This window comes from Kogia breviceps, chromosome 5 (genome assembly GCF_026419965.1).
Source record: "Kogia breviceps isolate mKogBre1 chromosome 5, mKogBre1 haplotype 1, whole genome shotgun sequence".
NCBI classification, from domain to species: domain Eukaryota; kingdom Metazoa; phylum Chordata; class Mammalia; order Artiodactyla; family Physeteridae; genus Kogia; species Kogia breviceps.
The window spans coordinates 146,820,483-146,841,270 of record NC_081314.1 but is presented as its reverse complement, the minus strand read 5'-3'; the positions used below and the strand labels follow the sequence as shown (position 1 = coordinate 146,841,270).

The following is a 20,788-nucleotide window of genomic DNA, read 5'->3' as shown; positions in this document are numbered from 1 at the left end:
TGATTCATCAGCTCGGTTTCTGGAAATTCATCTCCAAGAAACAATACAAAATACAGAATGAGTTCCCTTCACAAAGATGTTTCTGGTAGCGCTCTTTAAAGGAGAACATGGGAAGTTATACAAATCCCCAAAGCTGCGCGTGGCGGGCAACCACGGCGTCGCCCCCACGTGGAGGACGGGGGGTCTAAACGCAGAGCCGCGCCCGGCGCTGTTTGCCCCGTGGCCGCACGAAGCCTTTTCAGGGGGCGAGGCAGACGGAACCGAACACCCAGAGAGACTGAAAGATGAGCCCAACGGCACTGGTTCCGAGGGAAAACTTCACGCAACTTACAATATATTCGCACTGGTTTTTATGTAAAGAGAACTTCAACTCTCCGTGGTGTTAACAGCCGAGGGAGACACACCCCGTGGCATCCGAGTCCACGCCGCCCCCCCCCCCCGCCCCCACCACAGAGCACAGGGCCAGTGTGAGAAGCAAGCCGTCCAATGAAAAACCACCCCAGAAGGATAGAAAACCGTACATACATTATGTGGCCGAATCTAAACAAACCAACCGCCACCAGGAAGGCCTGTTCAGTGTTAATAACGGCGGGGTCAGCAGAGGGGGTTTTAGGTAATCGTAGGGTTTTCCACTTTCTTTCTTTTGGTAATGGGGTTTTAGTGCTACTGTAACAAAACCTGTGATTAGAAGCACCGTGCGCAGCTGCTGAGCCTCTGGGGTGGCAACAAACTCTGAGACGTGTGATCACAGTATTAGCTCTCAACGCCATGCTTTCAGCCCTGGTGCCCTTACTTGGACGCATTTTAAGAAACGCGGGATTACAGAAATGTGAGTCAGAAGTTATAATACACTGCACTGTTTGCTATAAATTGACTAGAAGCCAAGAACCAGAATTGAAATGAAATAAGGCCCACGAGTTCAGGCACATAAACATCAGGGACGTGTGAGAACAGGCAAAACAGGGAACGGCCCCGGTGTGCAGACGGACATTCTGCTTCGGGGGGGGGGACGCGAGGCCCCAACAGATGGCTTTAGTCTCTCATCCCGGCAACGCCTCACCTGGATCTGTTGCCTCTCAGAGCGGACTGTCTGTTCCGGCCTCACAGGGGCCTGGTGCAGGCACCGAGTGACACACGGGAGCCTGCCCACGCGGCGCACGTGCCCAAGCCTGGGTCATGTTCCCGCGACGGACGGGGTTATGCGGCCAACCCAGAAACCCTCCGCGGCTAAATGAACTCCGTCTGCCGGGCCGCCTGGGAACCCAGCTGCCGCTGGGCCCCACACAACCTCCACCTGTCTGTCATGACACAGCTCGAAACTTCCCCGAGTTTACGTCCCGTGCCTAATTCAAGTGAGCAAAAGAATTCCGATCCTTTTGATAATAAAATGCCATAATTTAATAGTTTCTTTGCAATGCAGCAGTTAAAATGTGCAGAACTCCAATTTCCAATTCATCAAGAACCAGGTCTACCAAATCAGAAGGCCCTGCTGCCCTTTTATCAACACCTTGCTGGTGAACCAGAAAATGCTAAACTGACCAGGGGCCCAACACAGCAGAATCACACTGAGGGAACGCACCTACAATTCTCTAATTGTGTGGATTTGTCCAGTGACCCATACTTTATAATTAAGGAAAAATTCCCGGACTTCTCTGGTGGCACAGCGGTGAAGAATCTGCCTGCCAGTGCAGGGGACACAGGTTCAAACCCTGGTCCGGGAAGATCCCACATGCCACGGAGTAACGAAGCCCATGCACCACAACTAGTGAGCCTGAGCCCTAGAACCCACGAGCCACAACTACTGAAGCCTGCGCGCCTAGAGCCTGCGCTCCACAACAAGAGAAGCCCGCGTACCACAACAAAGAGTAGCCCCTGCTCACTGCAACTACAGAAAGACTGCTCACAGCAACGAAGACCCAACACAGCCGGAAATAAATAAATTAATTAATTAAAAAATTTTTAATTAAAAAAAAAGAAAAGAAAAATTCCCTGCGCACAGATGCATCTAAACACACGGTGAATAAATCATCAGCAGGACTGCTGCCAATTCACAACTCACTATGAAAGGTGTGGAAGGGAAAGCAATCCTACACACCAGGCCTCATGACCACTGAGCGGATTTTATTTTCGAACGCAAGAATGCGGAGACACCGAAATGTGAATCTTTAAACTGAGCTCTCAGTGGCGAGGTGACTCTCGTCCTGAAGAGGGCTGAGGCATCCTGAACTTCGAGAGCTCCAGGTCTAGGTCCAAGAAGGTGTACATGTTATAGTCATGATGCTGGAGATTCTTGTAGGTGGTGTTGTCAAATGGCTCAGCGAGGGTGGCGGCCGGAGGGGACTCTGCGGGGGAAACACAGCACCGGTGAGGACCTCCGACAGGGAGGGAGCTTCTGAGTGAGTCAACACACACTCACACACACTCGCATACCAAGCACTGTACACGAACCCTTCCTGAATGCACTGTCTACTTAGAAAAGCCCATAAAGCAACAGTGTCTTCAAAAGCAAAGTAAAGAAATTAGCTGAAAATTTATACTAAAACATATAGCCTCAATAATGTAAGAAATGGAATCGTTTTTACAATGTGTCTTAACATCTTAACTTTGTATACCTCTAGACTTGAAAATGCCAAGAACGGTTATGGAGGGACTTTCAGGTCATTTAAAGATGCAGAAAGAAAGCAGATCTATTAAAAATTTGTCTCTAACAGAAATAAACCATTCACAGAAGAGAAATTTAAAAGCAGAAACTAAGGGAGCCTTAAAAGTCTCTAAACGCAAGAAAATTAGATAAAGCCCAGTGGTTTTAATAATAATGACACAGTTAAGGGGAACTGGAAATGAGATGTGTAGTTTCTGTTGTTTTAACTGTTTCTGAAGAAGTTGTTGGTGTACTTTAGATTCACAGACTAAGAAATACTTAGCCTTATTTCTCTAAGTGGAAAAAAGAATTAAAATCCACACACCTACACAACTGGCGATCTTAAAGCTAAGAGTGTGGACGAAGGAAAAGACATCTGGCTCCGCTGCGATGTGACACGTGACACGATGGAGGCGCAGCGCAGCTGGCGTGGGGTGACGGCTCAGGCTGCTTAAGTTCTTACTGACCCTAAACCACTGCCGTCGGGACCCTCGCCACTCCTGCTCATGCGGCACAAAAAATAACTACAGTTTTCCACTATCTGGATTCATACCCAAAGTTCTGGTTTTCATTTTCTGGTTGCACTAAAATAAGTGATGTCTTATTTAAAGACGTGACATCCTTCCAATCTCAACAGGCAGAGTATCTTCCATGTGATGCAGGGCCATCCCGAGCGGATGCACTCTCACAGCCCAGGTGGGGAAGGCGCTGACTGGAGGAAACGGGGGTCTGGAGCACTCCTATCCAACACCAATCCCCCTGGGGGGCAAGGAGCCAGGCAGCTGGGCTGGGAGAGCTACGAAGTCGGCACCCCTGTAGACGCTGCCCCTGCAAGTGAGCTGCACTCCTGGGCAGCGTCTTTAGCCTCTGAAGGGCAAAGAGAATATCGGAAAAATAACACAACCATGAAAAAGTAGGGTCAAATTGTTTTCAAAAAGATTGCAGTCTGAAAACCCCCAACTCTCTATGTTATCGTCCCGAAGGTTTTACAAATTTACAGCAGAATGACTGACACAGCAGCATCGGGAAAGTGGTTCTTGACGTCTGGAGAAGTCTGGCAGGCACCGGCACCTCGCATATTTATGAAAGAGGGAGAAGATGGAGAGGGAAGAAAACACATAAACCCTGTCAACATGGTGCAACCAGTAAGTATAAAATTCCAGGTAATGTAAATTAGGCAAGGGGGAGGCTTTGAAAAGAAGAGAGCAAACAGGAAGGAGTGGGGCTTGTCAGTGATGCGTTTTCAAGAGCCACAGATCCTAAAACGGGAGACCTGCTTTACCACCTTGCCACGATCCACCTAAAGCTCACTGCATTTTATGAAGTTCAAAGAGCAAGAAAATGGTAAAATAATAGGAATAAAGTTTCCCTTTAAAAATTTAGGGTAGCAAAAAAGCCCTTCACAAAAATTCAATATAGAAAAACCAAGCGGCCCGCTGTGCTTTTAGGAGCAGGAACTGTCTAGTGTAAATTAGACTCGTGCGTTTCATGGCTGCCTTCATGTCACGGCTTTCTCCCTAAAATGCGATTTTCCCTTAGGCATGCTGAGAGCAACAGCCTGTCTGGCTCACCTGAACACCATCCCTACAAGTGTAACTATCGCTCCTCACCTGTGGGAGTTAATAGGACAGCCCCCCTCCACTCAGTGACATGCTCTGCAGGTTCAAGAAATGAACAGTTAAACACCCTCAAAAGTTAAGGGCGATGATGTTAAATTGCCTATTTTCATAAGTTATACTGGTTAAGGGACAGTCCAAGAGTGCCAAGGGCATACTCTTCCACTGTGATATAAATTTTAAATGTTTCAGGAATTTTTATCCATAATTAACATATACCCCTCAGCTTATCTGAGACAGTGCTATAGGCCATATTCCTATTACAGAATCTGATCAAGCGTAATGCTCCTTCAGATCACACAGCTCTTCAGAGTCTCACCCACCACCACGGGACAAGAAGGGCTCCCAGCCCCAAGTCAAGGTGTACCCTGTGTGCCGTCCTGGCCTTCCACCGGAGTTGCGGAGCCTTCGATGATTCCGCCCTTCTCCTCAAGCTTTAGTACTGCTGTCTTTCCATCAAAAACGTCTTTACTGTGAACAGGGACTGGCTTCACATTTTTCACTGGTAACTGATCTTCCAAAATCTCTTCCTTAGCCTTCGAGATCCCTTCTGCTACTTGCTTTCCCAGATTTTCTTTTTTGAACAGGGAAAGAGCCACCTCCCCATCAGGTTCTGGTACTTGTTTTTCCAAAAGCCTTTCTCTGGTCTCAGGAGTCACTGGCAGCCGTCTTCCGGCTCTGGTTTCTGCAGACTGAGTGGGCGCTGGGCTGCCCTTTTGTCGCGGTTGCGTGGATAATCCTGATTTCCGGTCAGATAAGGGTTTTTTAACTTCAAGTTGCTTCCGGCTTTCTTTATCTATTTCATTTGATGTAGATACTTTCTGCCATTGTTTTTCCTTTACATCTTGCTCCATAAACTTTTCACCTGCGTGTGACTTGGGTGCTGTGGCTTTTGGTTTGGGGTCTTTTCTGTCCTGTGATGGTTGACCGGAGGCCCCTTTCTTCTTTGCCTGGCGGGGCCTCTGTGCAGAGACGAGGTCCGGATGCGGCCGCTGTGATACAGTCTTCTCTTGTGCAGATATTTCCACTGGGGGGGCCCCATCTGCAGAGGAATGGGAGGCCTCTGCTGCGGGAAACCCTCTTCTGCGTTTGCTTTTTGCCTGAGGACCCGCTTCTGAGCTGTCACCCTCCTCGTCAGACTCCGAATCAGAGCTGGACGAAGATGAAGACGAAGATGAATCATCTGTCCCTTTCCTGCTCTGCTGGGTTCCTTCTGAATCAGAACCCTGTTTTCTGAATGGAGGTGCAACTTTCTGAGGAAACTCTACCAAAGTCTTTCTTGGCACAAACCTCAGAACCCCTTGGTCTGTGAGCGACATGCTGGCATCATGCTTAGGGCCAGCTAGCACCCTGCCTCGGTTCACAGCTGGTGGGGAAGAAGTGGGTGAAGGTACGTTTTCAGACAGTTCATCTGCTGTTGGGGTGGCTAGCTGCTGGCCCCTCTCCTTTGGTTCCACTACATCTAGGAAATGGCATAAAGGGGAAGATCATTTTTAATATTTAGTAAAACAGTGAAAATTCACCAAGGCCACAGACATTTCATTACATATCACCTTGTTATTGATAATATCTTCAACATAATCATCTTAGGAACTGTTCCGTCGAAACCCACTCTTAAGTGAAAAAGGCAAGCCACACAAGTCAGAGAACAGTAAAAAAAAGTAGATGTTTTTCTTGGTAGCTGAAACTTTTTAAGATGGTATTTTTCCCAATAGAAGTGACAATCTTGTCTCCAGTTTTCGCAGCGAGAGCTTCTGGATGGTAATTATTTTTTAAGCTACTATTTCATCTAAATTTAAGATAAACTATAATATAAAGATATTTTCAGATGATGAAGTTGTAGAAATGTATCATTTCTTAAATCCCTAAAAAAATTGGTGCACCTCAAATATTTTAAAAAATTACCCGTACTGTATGAACTTGAACTTTCCTTTTTTTTTTTTGCGGTACGCGGGCCTCTCCCTATTGTGGCCTCTCCCGTTGCGTTGCACAGGCTCAGCAGCCATGGCTCACGGGGCCCAGCCGCTCCACGGCATGTGGGATCTTCCCGGACCGGGGCACGAACCCGCGTCCCCTGCATGGGCAGGCGGACTCTCAACCACTGAGCCACCCAGGGAAGCCTTGAACTTGAATTTTCTGAACACAACAGCAAAGCAGAAGTAGAGACAGTAGCCTGGTTTGGGTCTGGGGTGAGCATATGCATGAGTTTAACAGTGGGACATCAGACGGAGGGGATAATGTGATTCAAATGAAGGTGCCCTGAGAGGATGAAAAGTCCTGCAAAATCATATCATTTGGGGATTTCTTCTGCCAAGGAAAAGTATTACCAGACCAGAAAAGTCTAAAATAATTTAGTATCATATATATCATTGGAAACAATGAGTTTTAAGCTGTTACAAAAAGGTGCTGATATAAAAGTCTTCGACTCTGTAGAGGCAGTTACAAAAGAAAATGAAAGCCCACCACAGTACATTCATGAGAGCTCATTTCATTCAATTTTCTCAGGTGCTAAATCTTTTTTAACCATACAGATTAGAAGAAAAATACAGGACAAGTTTTTATAAATTAAAATTACTTTTCAAATCTAAAGCAAAACTTTAAAAAATATATTTCAGATGAGCAAACTCTAAATGCATTCCTTACTTCCAAGTCTAGGAGTCTACTTTACACTAAAAAGTATATCACTTCTTTAAAGTGGAAAAAAATAATGTATTTCTAACTTTACCATCTTACTGGTATCCCAAAAAGCGAATTGTTTTCTGAGCTCAGGAACTCTCTCTCTCTCTCTCTCTCTCTCTCTCTCTCTCTATATATATATATATATATATATATAAAAAACAGAATGATAGAAAACGGTCAAAGAAGACTGAGGAATAACCAGAAATAATCGGAAATGGGCCAGAGCGAGGTTAATGGGCTGTGTAAGAGGATATGACTGAACAGCTGGAGCAGTGGGTTACTGTTTAAAAACCATCACCGCGTCACCTCCACCCCTCCCACCCCCTCCGCCACGCCCTGTCTGATCCTGTGGCCGTGTGCCACCCCAGAATCTGCATTCTGACTGCAGGAGCAGAACAGAGCTCCCGGATCGTGTTAAGCATAAAACCACGGCAAAGGCAGGCACCTGCACTTGAACTCTCTCTCTCTCTGTCTTCCTAAACCATACCTGATATGGCCCAGAAATTCCTATAAGCGATGGGTAACATAGGCTGGTCTGCAAACCCTGCCGGCCTGCTCACTTGTATCATTAATCCACTTTTATGCTGAGCATGAATTTTCCAAGGGTGAAAAATTAACTTAAAATAAGGCTTATTTTAGATAGGCTGCTATCTAATTATTATGCCTCAATCTTCTAAAATTTATTGTGGAGATTTTTAAAAATGTTAGTAAGTTATTAAAATGTTAGAGTTTGACTTATCACCTACTGAAAACAGAAAGAAAATTTCAAATGATATATTTTGTTTGAAAAAGGAAGCTTCTGTCTTATTTAATGTTATAAGAACATTAATGTTCTTATTAACATTAACATATAATGTTAATAAGAACGTAACGTTTTAAAATATCTTTTATTCAGGCTTAGTTATTGGGACAATTCCATGGAAAGGCTAATAGAATAAACCACAGTAGCACATTTGCTTTTTATTAAGAGCCAACCTCTGACCTGCTGCAGCACAGGCCCAGCGTCCTCTGTGACTCAGCAGGACGCCTGCCACGACGATCTGTAGCTGCCACCAGTGACCTCTGTGCCCAAGTGCCAGTGTGGACACCACGCCTGCCTTCAACAGTGCAGGATGTCACCTGGAGACACAACCATTGGGTACAGGAACAATGGCTCTCACTTTGAATATAAGTATGACTTTACCTGTTTGTTTTCATGAAACCTCTTGTTTCTAGAGGCTGGATGCCTGCATACTCTGAAAACGTTTTAGTTTCAGTGTGACTTTCCTTGAAAGATAAATGTACAAAAACACAAAGCTACTTAAATAAGACTAGCCATGGAGACACCACTCCCAGCACAACAGGGGGGGCTTTCGGGGACGGTTTCGAACCCTCAGAGACCATCACAACCCACGTAAGTAAAGGTCTACAAACACTAGTGACAGCGCAGAGACAGGAGTTCTCTTATTGCTTCTCCATCTCTTCTCAATTTGACTTTCCTGAATTTCTTTTCTGCTCATTGCAAAGCGAGCGAGGGCATGACGTGCAACTTCTTAGTAGTCCCCTACCGAGAGTAAAAATGACTTTTGTGCTGGAAACAGATCCGCAGCCTTACGGTAACGCCACATCTTGTCAGTGGGTCACAAAACTAATTTCGGAAACAAAGCACGTTCAGAAACAAAGGTGCATTTCAACACGATGAGAAAGAATACAGTTATTCAAATTCTATATGGTAACTAAAACCTCTTTTTACATGTTTTTTACTGTTAAAAAAAGTGTTTTTTTGGTTTTGGTTTTAATGAACATGTGAGTACTGAGACTTTTTTCAGAGGCAAGACAGCACATTGCTTATAAATATGGGCTGTGGGGCCTTACTGCCTGGGCTCAGACTGGGCTCCACTACTGACATCTGTGTGACCTTGGGCAGCTCAGGAGTCCCCCGCCCACTTTCTCATCTATAACCCAGGGATACTAATGGTACCTTCTCACAGGGTGTGGAGGGGAGATACAGAGTGCTTAAAACAGTGCCTAGCAATGCTGGTTAGAATTAAATACATCAAACCCCTATTTCCGGAGATTCCTCATTTCTCAAACTGGAATAGGGACTTGAAGTAGATAATTAACTTTGGCTTCTTGACAGAGTCTTTAAAAAGCGACATAGGCGTTATCCAGTCAATGGTTTATTACTGATTATTGCAAAATTCAGCCTAGTGATGGAATTCACCAGAACATCAAAGCTGGCAAGCCAGGAAGCTGTGCAGGGGAGGCACCCACTTGAAGACCTGGATTCTGATGTCTGTGCTCGCCGTGCTGGCAGCTCCCCTCAGGAAGGAAGCGTGGGCTACGATGAGCCGGCGCCCCAGGTGGAACAATGGAGAGCGTGTTCACCCCAGATGCAGATCCCCAGACTAGATGTGAACCCAAGGGTGAGCGCTCAGGGCCCCGCCTGCACGCAGGAAACTTTCCCAAGAGCTTCCAAAACCACCCACAGTGGCAATGCGCCACTGGCGGGCCAAAGCATTTCTGTACCTTCCACTCACCAATCACTGACACTTCGGGAGAAATACTGAGGCCTGCACATGTTGACTTAGAAGCATCATCTCTTTTTCTTCATGGCGGGATTGTAATTTTTTAAAAAATTCTGAGATACAAACATAACGTGCATTAAAGGCGGTGTAGCTCTAAAAACTGTCCTCCCACCTGACAGCACATACACACGACACGCCCGTCAGGTCATCAGTCTCACATCGAGCAGGCCAAGACCGGCGCGCTGGTCCCGCTCAGCACGGAGGAGCTCCGAGGGCGACAGAGCCTGCCACGCCCAGAGGCAGAAGCTACATGAGCCAAGGCCAACCCCCAGCTCAGTGTTCCCTTCTTGTAACCGCACCCCCAAACCGCCACAGGATGAAGTATTCCATTTCTACTCATATATAGAAGCACGTTTGTAAAAAGGGGGATCTTTGGAAAAAAGAAGAGTCCTTATGTTTAAGATACCTGTTTAAAAACGTACAGATTAAAATGAAAACGGAATACTGGCTTTAAAAACACAGCAGGGGGCTTCCCTGGTGGCGCAGTGGTTGAGAATCCGCCTGCCAGTGCAGGGGACACGGGTTCGAGCCCTGGTAGGGAAGGAGCCCACATGCTGCGGAGCAATTAAGCCCGTGCGCCACAACTACCGAGCCTGCGCTCTAGAACCCGCGCGCCACAACTACCGAGCCTGCACGCCTAGAGCCCGTGCTCCCCAACAGGAGAGGCCGCCGCGGTCAGAGGCCCGCGCACCACAACAAAGAGTGGCCCCCACTCGCTGCAGCTGGAGAGGGCCTGCGCACAGCAACGAAGACCCAACACAGCCACAAATAAATAAGTAAATCAATTTGTAAAAACAAACACAGCAGGTACAGGCCAGAAAACAACAACGTTCCTGTTGAATTCGGACGGGGGCCCACAGACACCACAGGGAGGGCACATCTCGGCGTGGACGGGCGGCGCGTGAAAGGTAGTGGGTGGCTGGCTCTCTCAACAGCGCGCGGACGTTTTATAAGCTGCCCGTGTCTCCATGGGCAGATGAAGGGGGACTAAACAAAAGTGTCTACACACTTTTCAAGCACGCAAACTGAGGAAATGATATTTTAATGAAAATAAGACAAACTCAAATTATCATTCTAAACCCCATACAGTCAAAGATTTATAAAGAGACTGTATATATCATATGTATATATTAAGAGTTAACTAGGGTTTCATCAGTGGAGACTAAACGCAATGGACCTGGATTATAATCAGGTTTATACTGCTGCATTTCCTGTTTTCCTCCTATGAGGATATACTACATTGGATTCAGAGGAAAAAGTCAAAACTGGTGATAAAAGTCAAAATGACTGTGCAAAGAGCTGGAAGCAGATTAGAATCATGCTTCACCAAAGTGAGTCATAATGGAAAACGGTGCCTGCTCCTAAGTCTCTCTCCACAGTCATAAAAGGATGCCTGCAATCCTGGGCTATGACCAAGCAAAGCCCGGGAGACTACAGATAAGTCCCAGAGACACTGAAAAGTCACAATCAGGGAAGAAAAAAAAGGTGGGGTTCACAGCTACTTCACGGGAGTACGGGATTGGTATTAGGGCCACCTAAATGCCACAGAGCATGCATACTCGGCATCCACTGCTATCCGTGGAGTCTGGCATTTAGAAAATACAGACAGATAAGTTCAGGGCTAATCGCTGAGCTCAGCCTTAACAGAGTGAACTGTTATGTTACTGATGTGTTTGGTCTAAAGCCTGTTACAGATCCTGTGTCTCCTTATAACGGGGACACTGCTAGAAACGAAGAGTCCAATTATGTAGCTAGTAAACGCCTTTTCCTGCTTGGGAAGCAGACAGATTTACTCTGTATTCTGTCTCCCTTAGGATGACCACTAAGATCTTACTTTTTGGTGGACTTTGCTTCTTGGGATGCGGTGGCAATCCCTTTTCATTCTTTCCTGATTCTGCAGAGAGAGGAACTGTAGAAGCAAGTCCTCGAAACACTCCTGCTTCTAGGAGCACAGTCTGACAAAAGAATGACACAAATACGAATAGTTTAGAGTAATACCGTTTTTAACAGCTATTACGACATGAATACTATGTATTATTATGACACATAAATGCTTTGCATACATATAGCGTATTTCTAACGGTTATTACAATTCTCTTAATCTGTGTGTATTATGGAAATTTGGAAAAATACAAAAAAAGCTGCAAGAAAAAAACACCTGAGTTCAAGGACAGTCACTATTAACGTTTGGGTATTTCTCCAACCAGACTTTCTCCTGAGCATACTGTTTTGTACTCTCCAATTACCTATCAACCTACAAAATACTGATTCTTTTCATAAAATATTTTCCTGTACTTAGAATATAAAGGAGAAGCACTATCTAGCCATGAAAAATAATGCAGATGAATAATAGTTGCTTCAAAACTGCCTACCATATATCATAAGTGGAAAACATTTTATAGAGCGTTAATTCACTCAGCATACACTTACTAAGGCCTGCTATGTGCTGGGCACTGTTTCAGATGCTGGACACAGAACAGAGGTGCCTACAGTCCACATATGAGAGTGAAACATTTGCTTCTTATGGTTAAGACGTCAGCACGTGTGTATATGTATACATGAAAGCTAAAAAAAAATGAACTGGGACTAGATATGCAGAGGTAAATAGTGGCCTCTCTGACAACAGATCTCCCCTCCAACCATCTGTACTTTATTTTGCCACGAATAGTTCCTGCTTTTGTAATAAGAGCCCCTTTTAATTTTAAAGGTAGTGAAGGTGACTTCGCTTTTCCTATATGGAGAACGAAAGCCCTTCTTTCTTCCTTTTTTTTTTTTTCACAGATGAGGTAACCTAAGCTGGCTTCACATGGCTGCCTCGTAAGTTACCGAGTCAACCAGGTGCCTGAAAGTGCCCTCATTTCCTCGCGGGTTAAATAAGCAGTAGAGACACTATCCTCAAGGGTTCGGACAGGGCTCGGCGCGGGGCACCAGCGGCCCCCACGCCTGTCGGAGGCCCGGACCGCACACCGGAGGCTCCCGGTGATCCAGGACCAGAGGGAGCGGTGGCCGGGATCGCCGGGACCCTTGCCGCTCCCCAGGCCCGGCCCCCGACCTGGCGTCCTCTCCTCGGCCCGGGAAGTGGGGTTAGCGGCGTCCCCGGACGGCTGGAGGTGACCGTCAGGACCGCGGCCCTCGCCCCGCCCTCCGCGGGATCCCGGGCGCCGGCCCGGCCCCCCTTTACCTTCAGCCCCCCGGCTAGTCCTTGCCGCAGCAGAAGCGAGGCCGCCATGGCCGTGACGGGGGCGCGGGCCGGGGGACAGGCCGGGCGGGAGAAGGTCACACCTAACAGACGCGGCCGCGGCGCGCTCTCTGCTACCTGAGGGCCCGCCCCCTAGGATGAAGACGCCAATCACAGGCAGGGACGGGGAGAGGCGGGGCTCCGGCTGCTGCGCGCGCACTACCGCCGAGGTCGTGCGCGCGCACCCTGGCGGCCTCTAGCTTTCCTACGCTGTGCCTCGAGGCCACGCCCCCGGGAAGAGCCACCAATCACTGGCGGGTGGGGCCTGCGGACCCGGACGGCCCGGAGGCCTGGGCGCTGGGTCACAGAAGTGGTCCTTGTGGGTGCCGTTTCCTGTCCTCCGAGCGGAGTGGTCACCTGTGGTCACCCTGCAGGGCAGCCTCAGGTGGTACCGTGGGCGCTCTTTTAGCCTGTGACCGCACTAGTCCCGGAGCCAAGCAGATCAGAAGTGCAAGCTTTAATTTACTTGAGTTTGTAACTTGCGGTGCAGACTCCCCCCAGGTTAGACATAGACATGGAGTAGGTGTAGTTAGTTATTGGCTTCCTTCTCCCGCGTTGATCGTGCCTTCACTGCCCACTCCTGCCCATGCCTGGTGCGGGGAAGCATTCCAACCAAGAGGAGCATACCCACGCCTCAACTCCACCCGGGAGAGGCCCCCCACCTTGGCTAAGGCTGGAGACCCATTCAAGTGCCAGATGAATGGGCAAAACAGATACCCCATGAAACCGTGCCCCATAGGGTTAAAAAAAAAAAGCATCCCCATAGGATTAACAGAAACTGGTGACTAACAGAAATACTTGAGCTTGTCTGACAGAATAGCAGCTAAAGAAACAGGTTGCTAAAAACTGCTTTTAACCTGCCTTCACTTACCAAGCTCACCTTAATTACTTTTGACTCCTTAGTCACCCCTATAGATAGTACCTCTGACCTATGGGTCACTATAGTAATGGAGGCTTTAGTGGTTTTGCAGGAACTTGGGGTGGGCTCCTGTCCAGTTCAAGCCGACTAAGACTGGTTGGGATCACCGACCCTAAAACTGGGCCCGTGCCAGGCGTCGGACGAATGACCTTTTGAGATCAGAGGGTGGAAAACTCCACCTTCAGATCATGCTAATCAGGAGAAGCAGATGTCACCGTGAGTGATTTTAGTGCTTTTCTAGATATTGGGCTCATAAAATCTTCTCCTGAAAATCTCTAACTATCTGAAGGCCTGTTCTGCCAGTTTTTCCCAGAGTACAGAGGGCCTCATTCCTGATCTCCAGCCTGAGCTCCTTTCAGGGGGGGTTGAAGGTCAGTGGCTGCAGTGGTGGGTGACCTCATCTTTGTGGAGGCAGGTGGCAAGTGACAATTTGTAGTTGGCACCAGCACCTAAGCCTGGGGGGAGCAGGACCTCCTTGGAAGCTGCTGCAGTCAGGTGCGGAGGTTAAGGCAGGCCTACACGACATTTGGCCCCAAGGAACAGAAGCAACAGAGCCAAGTGCAAGAGGCAAATAGGAAATAGAAAAATCAAGCAGAGGCCAGAGAAAGGGCCAGTGGTTTCACAAGTATTTGTGGAGAGGGGATTATATTTTATTTCACAATCAGCTGGAAAAGTGTGGGCTAGATTTTGCTGACAGCGGGGGTTGTTCCTCAGTTGTTAATTCTCTGCCCTAGTTGTTCTGCAGGCACCTTCACCTCTGCCTGAGGTTCTAGCAAGTGCCGATCCAGCGTTTTTAGGCAAAACCTCAAAAACTTGTGTTTATATTCCTTAATGAATCACATAAAATTCTGTCTAAACTATTAGGAATCCACCACCCACTCAACCAAGGGTGAATTAAACTTCTTTTTAAGATAACTAGATAACTTGGGCATCACTTGGACTCAGTGATGGGTCCTGAACTCAAAGGTGTTTGGGCCAAAGAGGAAAATAAACATACTCAGCTATCACACCTTCCATACGCATGACCTCACTCTGCATCCTGGGCTAATATGTACATACTTTGTAAGCCCCAAAGGAAATGTATTATGGCATTATCCTATGTAAATAAGTATGATTTAATTATGTCTTAAATTAAGATTTTTTAAAAAACAAAGCTTTCAATAACAGTGTAGTTTTTAAATTTATTTTTATTGGAGTCGAGTTGATTTACACTGTTGTGTTAGTCTCAGGTGTACAGCAAAATGATTCAGTTATATATATATATTTTTTCAGTCTTTTCCCATATAGATTATTACAAAATATTGAGTATAGTTCCCTGTGCTATACAGTAGGTCCTTGTTGTTTATTTTATATATAGTAGTGTGTATATAATAACAGTGTAGTTTTAAACTATTGTTTAGAATGACCATACATAGTATGCCTTACTAAGTAAGATAATTTTCTTTTTAATAATAGAATAAAAAAAACAGATTGCTCAGCAAACAGGAAAAGTAAATTTAAAAGCTTTTAAATAAAGAAAAAATAAGAAGATAAAGTTGAAGTTATACTGGATGTACATAAAACTGTGTTTTAAAACATATGTAATGACTTCTATTTCTGGCAGTATGTGGCCACGAGACGTAACGAAAAACCCTCCGGTTACAAAACATGTAGCAATGCTGGGTACAATATTACAAGCATAATTTCAAATGACCAGTTCCGTTCTCACGCCAGTTCTGTTTTCCGTGGTCTCCGCTGGCTCCTATTCATGATTGCTGTGCAGGGATGTACTGGCAGCTCGTGCTTCTGGGCGCTTCTCTGTGGGAATTCCCAAGTTCTGGGTTGAATGTGCGTTCCTCCAGAGTGGATTTGGGTTTTGCCATACCCTTCTTAGTGCTGCCTGTCTTGGTCTAGTGTGATCATGTTTTTCACAGTCTAGAGTGTCCTGGACCGCAGGAAGTGTGTGTCTCCAGGGGCCAAAAAACAGAAGCCAGAAACTACAAGAAGCCAGCACTGCCCTGGGAGCACTTGCTGATCTCAGTAAGCCAAAGCGTTGGTTTAACTGACATCAGAAGAGGAGACAAGACTTTGGCCCTGAGGGCACTTGGGAGTGGGCCGGAGAGCACCAGAGGGAGCCCTTGCAGAGCTCCCCTCAGTGACAGGGTGAACCTGGGCAAAGCCACCCACTAGCAAAAAATCTGCAAAGAAAGTCCACAGGAAATGTGTCTATCTCAGGTGGGGATAAATATCTCAAGGCCTATTCTCTCTTGAGTCTGGGGTTAAAACATACACATACCTCCCATGGTTCAGGACATGCCAAGGTCTAAAATTAAAATTTCTCTTTAGCAAAAGATACTATAAAAAGTGAAATGACAAGCCACAAACCAGGAAATCATTTAACTCGTGAGGAATTGGTATCTAAAATACATAAGGTGTTTCCTACTTATTAACAAGAAGGACAAGTCACCCAAAAGAATCAGATAGGGGCTCCCTCTGGAGGGGATTTGGGAGACTGGAGTGAGGTCTACATGGAAGGGAGCCTTGGGGCTTCAGTTCTATTTGTAATGGTTAGTTCTTAAGGTATGTTGGGGGTACATGAGCGTTTGCTCTCTTATGTGCATGGTTTTGATTTGTAAGAAATATTTCATAACGCATTTTGATGAGTCAAAAAAACCCACAAATGTTTTGTTTCATTTGGTACTTCAAAGTTATATGATCGTTTTCTTTTCCTTTTTATTTTTTTACCTTTTGGCCATGCCATGAATCATGTGGGACCTTAGTTCCCGAATCAGGGATCCAACCCGTGCCCCCTGCAGTGGAAGCACAGAGTCTTAACCACTGGGCCACCAGGGAAGTCCTGATATGATCGTTTTAGATGCCCACTGTTTCAGGGAAAAGATGTAGATTCCAATGAGACTACTAGAAAGTCTGTCTTCTTGTACACTGACATGATGACGAGGCTTATCCAGCAAGGTCCCGTGTATATGAATCCTGCATATATAACCATGCTCTAACTCATTCTAGATGGACCAACCGGGATAAAACTTGCATGCAGCTTGGAAGATCTGCTTTCACGTTTCTCCCACCTCCCCAAGTGGCTGTTACTGGAGACTTTCCAACCCTCTGATGGACAAAGGTCGCTACCAACTAAGCGAGAAGCTGAGTGCTGTCACTCAGAACGTAGTTGTTATAATACCAGTGTCCTCAAGATGAAAACACGTGTCGTAGTAGCCTGCGAGGTCTTCTGGAACAAAGGACCACAAACTGGGTGGCTTAAAACAACAGAAATGTATTGTCTCACAGTGTTTCCTGGAGGTTGGAGTCCTAAATCAAGGTGTCAGCAGGACCACGCCCCCCCCGAGGTCCTGGGTAGAATCCTTCCTTGCCTCTTCCGAGCTGTGGTGGCCAGCAGTCCTTGCTGTCCCTAGGTTTCTGCGGCATCGTTCTAGTCTCTGCCTCTGTCTTCACAAGGTGTACTCCTTGTGTGTCTTCACTGAGTCTTCCTTCTGTGCATGTCTGTGTATCTAAATTTCCCCCTATTATAAGGACACCAGTCATATTGGATTAGGGCCCACCCTACTGACCTCATTATAACTTGATTACCTCTGTAAAGACCCTCTCTTCAAATGGGGTCATATTCTGAGGTCCTGGGGGTTAGGGCTTCCATGTATCTTCAGTATATCTGGAGGAAACACAATTCAACCCATAACATATGTCAAAACCACACCAAATGGGAGATTATGAGTGACTTTATTTTTTTCTAATGGAAAAAAATTTTAAGCTTTATTGAGATATAATTGACAAAACATTGTGTAAGTTTAAGGTGAATAATGTAATGATTTGACATATGTACAGTTGACCCTTGAACAACAGGGTTTGAACTGCATGGGTCCACTCTTACACCTGTATTTTTTTCAATAAATGTAGTACCTGTATTTTCCTTTGACAGATCTATACGTTAACTAAGTGTAAGGAAAAGTTTGGGTTCGATTAGCAATCACAGTATGCGGAATCAAAAGAACTGGGGTTTGAGTCCTGATTCGGAACAAGCTGCGTCAGCTTCCTGCCCTTGGAGGCAGAGATAGCAGTACATGCCTTTCGACTGCACAGGGGGTTGGCGCCCCTAACCCCTGAGTTGGTCAAGGGTCAAGTGCATATATTGCAAATTATTACCACAGTAAGGTTAGTTAACACTCCCCTCGCCTCACATAGGTATAATTTTTGTGTGTATGGTGAGAACCTTTAAGATCTACTCTATTAAGTTTCCAGTATACAATCCAATATTCCTAACTATGGTCATGTTGTACATTACATGCCCAGTATTTATTCATCTTATAACTGGAGGTTTGTAGCCTTTGACCGCCTTCACCCATTTTCCCGATTCCCCACTCCAACCCCTGCCCCTGCCAACTGCCAATCTGCTCTGTTTCTACGAGTTCGGTTTTTTTATTCCACATATAAATAAGATTATACGGTATTCGTCTTTTTCTGTCTGTCTTATTTCACACAGAATCATGCCCTGTAGGTTCATCCACGTTGGTGCATTGGTGCAGTGGCAGGGTTTACTTCTCTTTTATGGCTGAATTATATATACATATATATGTATATAGATATGTAACATTTTCTTTTTTCTTCTCTTTTCCGCAAAATTTTTATTTTATTTTTTATTGAGATATAGTTGACACATCACATTGTATTAGTTCCAGGTGTACAACATAATGATTCAATATTTGTATACATTGTGAAATGATGACCACAGTAAGTCTAGGTAACATTCATTACCACACATAGTTGCAATTTGTTTTTCTTGTGATGAGGACTTCCAAGATCTATTCTCTTAACTTTTAAAAAAAATAATTAATTTATTTATTTTTGGCTGCATTGGGTCTTCGCTGCCGCGCGCGGGCTTTCTCTAGTTGCCACGAGCTGGGGCTTCTCTTCATTGTGGCGCGTGGGCTTCTCACTGCGGTGGCTTCTTTTGTTGTGGAGCACGGGGTCTAGGTGCGTGGGCTCAGTAGTTGTGGCGCACGGGCTTAGCTGCTCTGCGGCAGGTGGGATCTTCCCAGACCAGGGCTCGAACCCGTGTACCCTGTATTGGCAGGCAGATTCTTAACCCCTGCGCCACCAGGGAAGCCCCTTCAGCTAGATGTGATTAAAATTAAAAAGGTAGATGTTATCATGAAATTTCATGAAAAAAATCTTGAGGAAAATAAGTCTTGGCACAAGTACTATAAGAATTCAAAGTATGAGGCAAGTGATTTATCAACTCAAAAAGTTCAAAATGCTTAAGTTTTGTTTACATCTGATGGTCAAGTACAGATCTTTAAGTTTTCATTTATACCTGCTCTCCGTCTTTTGATACAATGCAGGATTCCTCTGAAGTCTTTATTAGTTTTCCTCCAAATAACAAATAATAAAGACTTAAGAGGAATACTGCAACTCCAAAAAAATTGTAGTTATTTCTCAAGGTTGTAACCTATAAGATGAAAGTAGTGAAGCTTCAAGGTCAGTTTAAATACGCACATTACAGTTACTTGTATCTGTTAGAATGTGTGTTGCAGAACATTTAAAACGATGTAAACCATGATTGTAAAGAAAGTTAAATTTGCCTGCAAGCCTGCTGATGACTGCTGCCCCTTTCTAGGATCTCTGTGGTCTTGGTAATGTTATCCCACCCAGAAGAGAAGCTGTAAATTCACCTGCAGGCCTGAAAAATACCCCAGACCATGAGTATGGACTTTCACTGTACCGGCTAGGTTAGCTGAATAGAAATGATGTTTATAGCCAATTCATCTTCGAAACACTGTGGAGCCTCCTGCTTCCTCTGGTTACTGCCCAGCGTCAATCCCTCCTCGGAAGCTCCCTTGCAATGATCTCATGGGAGTCTCTGGCTTAGCTCCTGCCCCTTCTCCCCACCCCCCAATCCCCCGCCCCCAGCCCTCTGTGTTCTCTGTTCTGTGATACAGACTCTCTTCCATCTTCTGCCTCCATGAAAGCCCCTTTTCCCTCATTGCCTTAAAGGAAGCCCAGCTTTTCCCAAGCATTCTGCTTTTTTAAAAAAATATTTATTTTATTTTTGGCTGCATCGGGTCTTAGCTGCGGCACGCGGGTTCTTCGTTGGGATCTTCGTTGCGGCACGGGGGATCCTCCATGGCGGCACGTTGGATCCTCCTGCAGCGCGTGGGCTCCTCATTGTGGCGCGCGGGCTTAGCTGCTCCGCGGCATGCGGGATCTTTGTTTCCCGACCAGGGATCGAACCTGAGTCCCCTGCATTGGAAGGCTGATTCTTGACCACTGGACCAGCAGGGAAGTCTCCCAAGCATTCTGCTTTAAGTCTGGGTGTAAATTCATCCTTGAATCACACCGGAGGTGGGGTTTGGGTCAGGCAGAGTTTCCATGCCTCATGCCTATCGTAATTCCTCTTATGCAAAAACAGCTGATCTTTTAAGACCGCCAATTACTTGTTCCATTTATTTACTTAGCAAATATTGAGCACTGACTTCATGCCAGGTTTTGTGGTGCAAGCTGGGGCATCGATCGGTGACTTGCCAATTTAGTAGGCATCAGTCCCTGCCTTCATGGCATTTGTAGTCTGGAGACAGACATTAAACAAGTTATCACGGTGCTGTGGATGCAAATAATAGAAAGTCAGGAGAGGCTTCACTGATTAAGTAATGACTCCACTGTGATGAAACTGGGTGACTGGAATTAACTAGGGACATAGACAGGGTGTGGGGAGAACATTTCAGGTGGAAAGAACAGCACACGCTAAGGTCCTGTGGTTAGTAGACCGTTGTTCCAGTGAAAGGAAGGGTAGTCACAGCTACAGCACTGAGACTGAAGTGGGCCTGGTAGGGAAGGAGACTGCAGAGTCGTTAGGAGGCAGACCACACTTGGTCTCATAGTGGAAGATTAGGATTTGGTTTCTGTACTGAGAACAATGAGAAGCCATTTGTTGATTTTAAGCAGGGAATTGGAACTGTGTTCTGAAAAGGTCCCTCTGGCTTTAGTGTGGAAACTGCATGGGGGTGTGTGTGTGTGTGTGGTGGGGAGACAAGGGCGGATGTGACACCAGCAAGCAGCTGGACCCCTGTGGGCTGTGTCGTGGCGGAGGCCACGGAGAGGGAGAGAAGGGGCATCCTGGAGGAT

At 46.0% G+C, this 20,788-nt stretch overlaps 1 protein-coding gene across 2 annotated transcripts; it reads right to left on the bottom strand.

The window, feature by feature from the left end:
* Positions 1-2,101: 2,101 nt before the first annotated feature.
* Positions 2,102-12,860, bottom strand: NDUFV3 (NADH:ubiquinone oxidoreductase subunit V3). Of its 2 annotated transcripts, XM_059064786.2 has the most exons (4): positions 12,685-12,860; positions 11,338-11,458; positions 4,625-5,719; positions 2,102-2,342 (listed from the first exon to the last, which is right to left on the bottom strand). In XM_059064786.2, the coding sequence occupies exons 1-4, from the start codon at positions 12,730-12,732 to the stop codon at positions 2,179-2,181; spliced, it is 1,428 nt and encodes a 475-aa protein (XP_058920769.1). In that variant the 5' UTR covers positions 12,733-12,860; the 3' UTR covers positions 2,102-2,178. The 2 variants fall into 2 exon arrangements, with proteins under 2 accessions (XP_058920769.1, XP_058920770.1); XM_059064787.2 differs by lacking the exon at positions 4,625-5,719 and having other exon boundaries at positions 12,685-12,837.
* Positions 12,861-20,788: the final 7,928 nt, after the last annotated feature.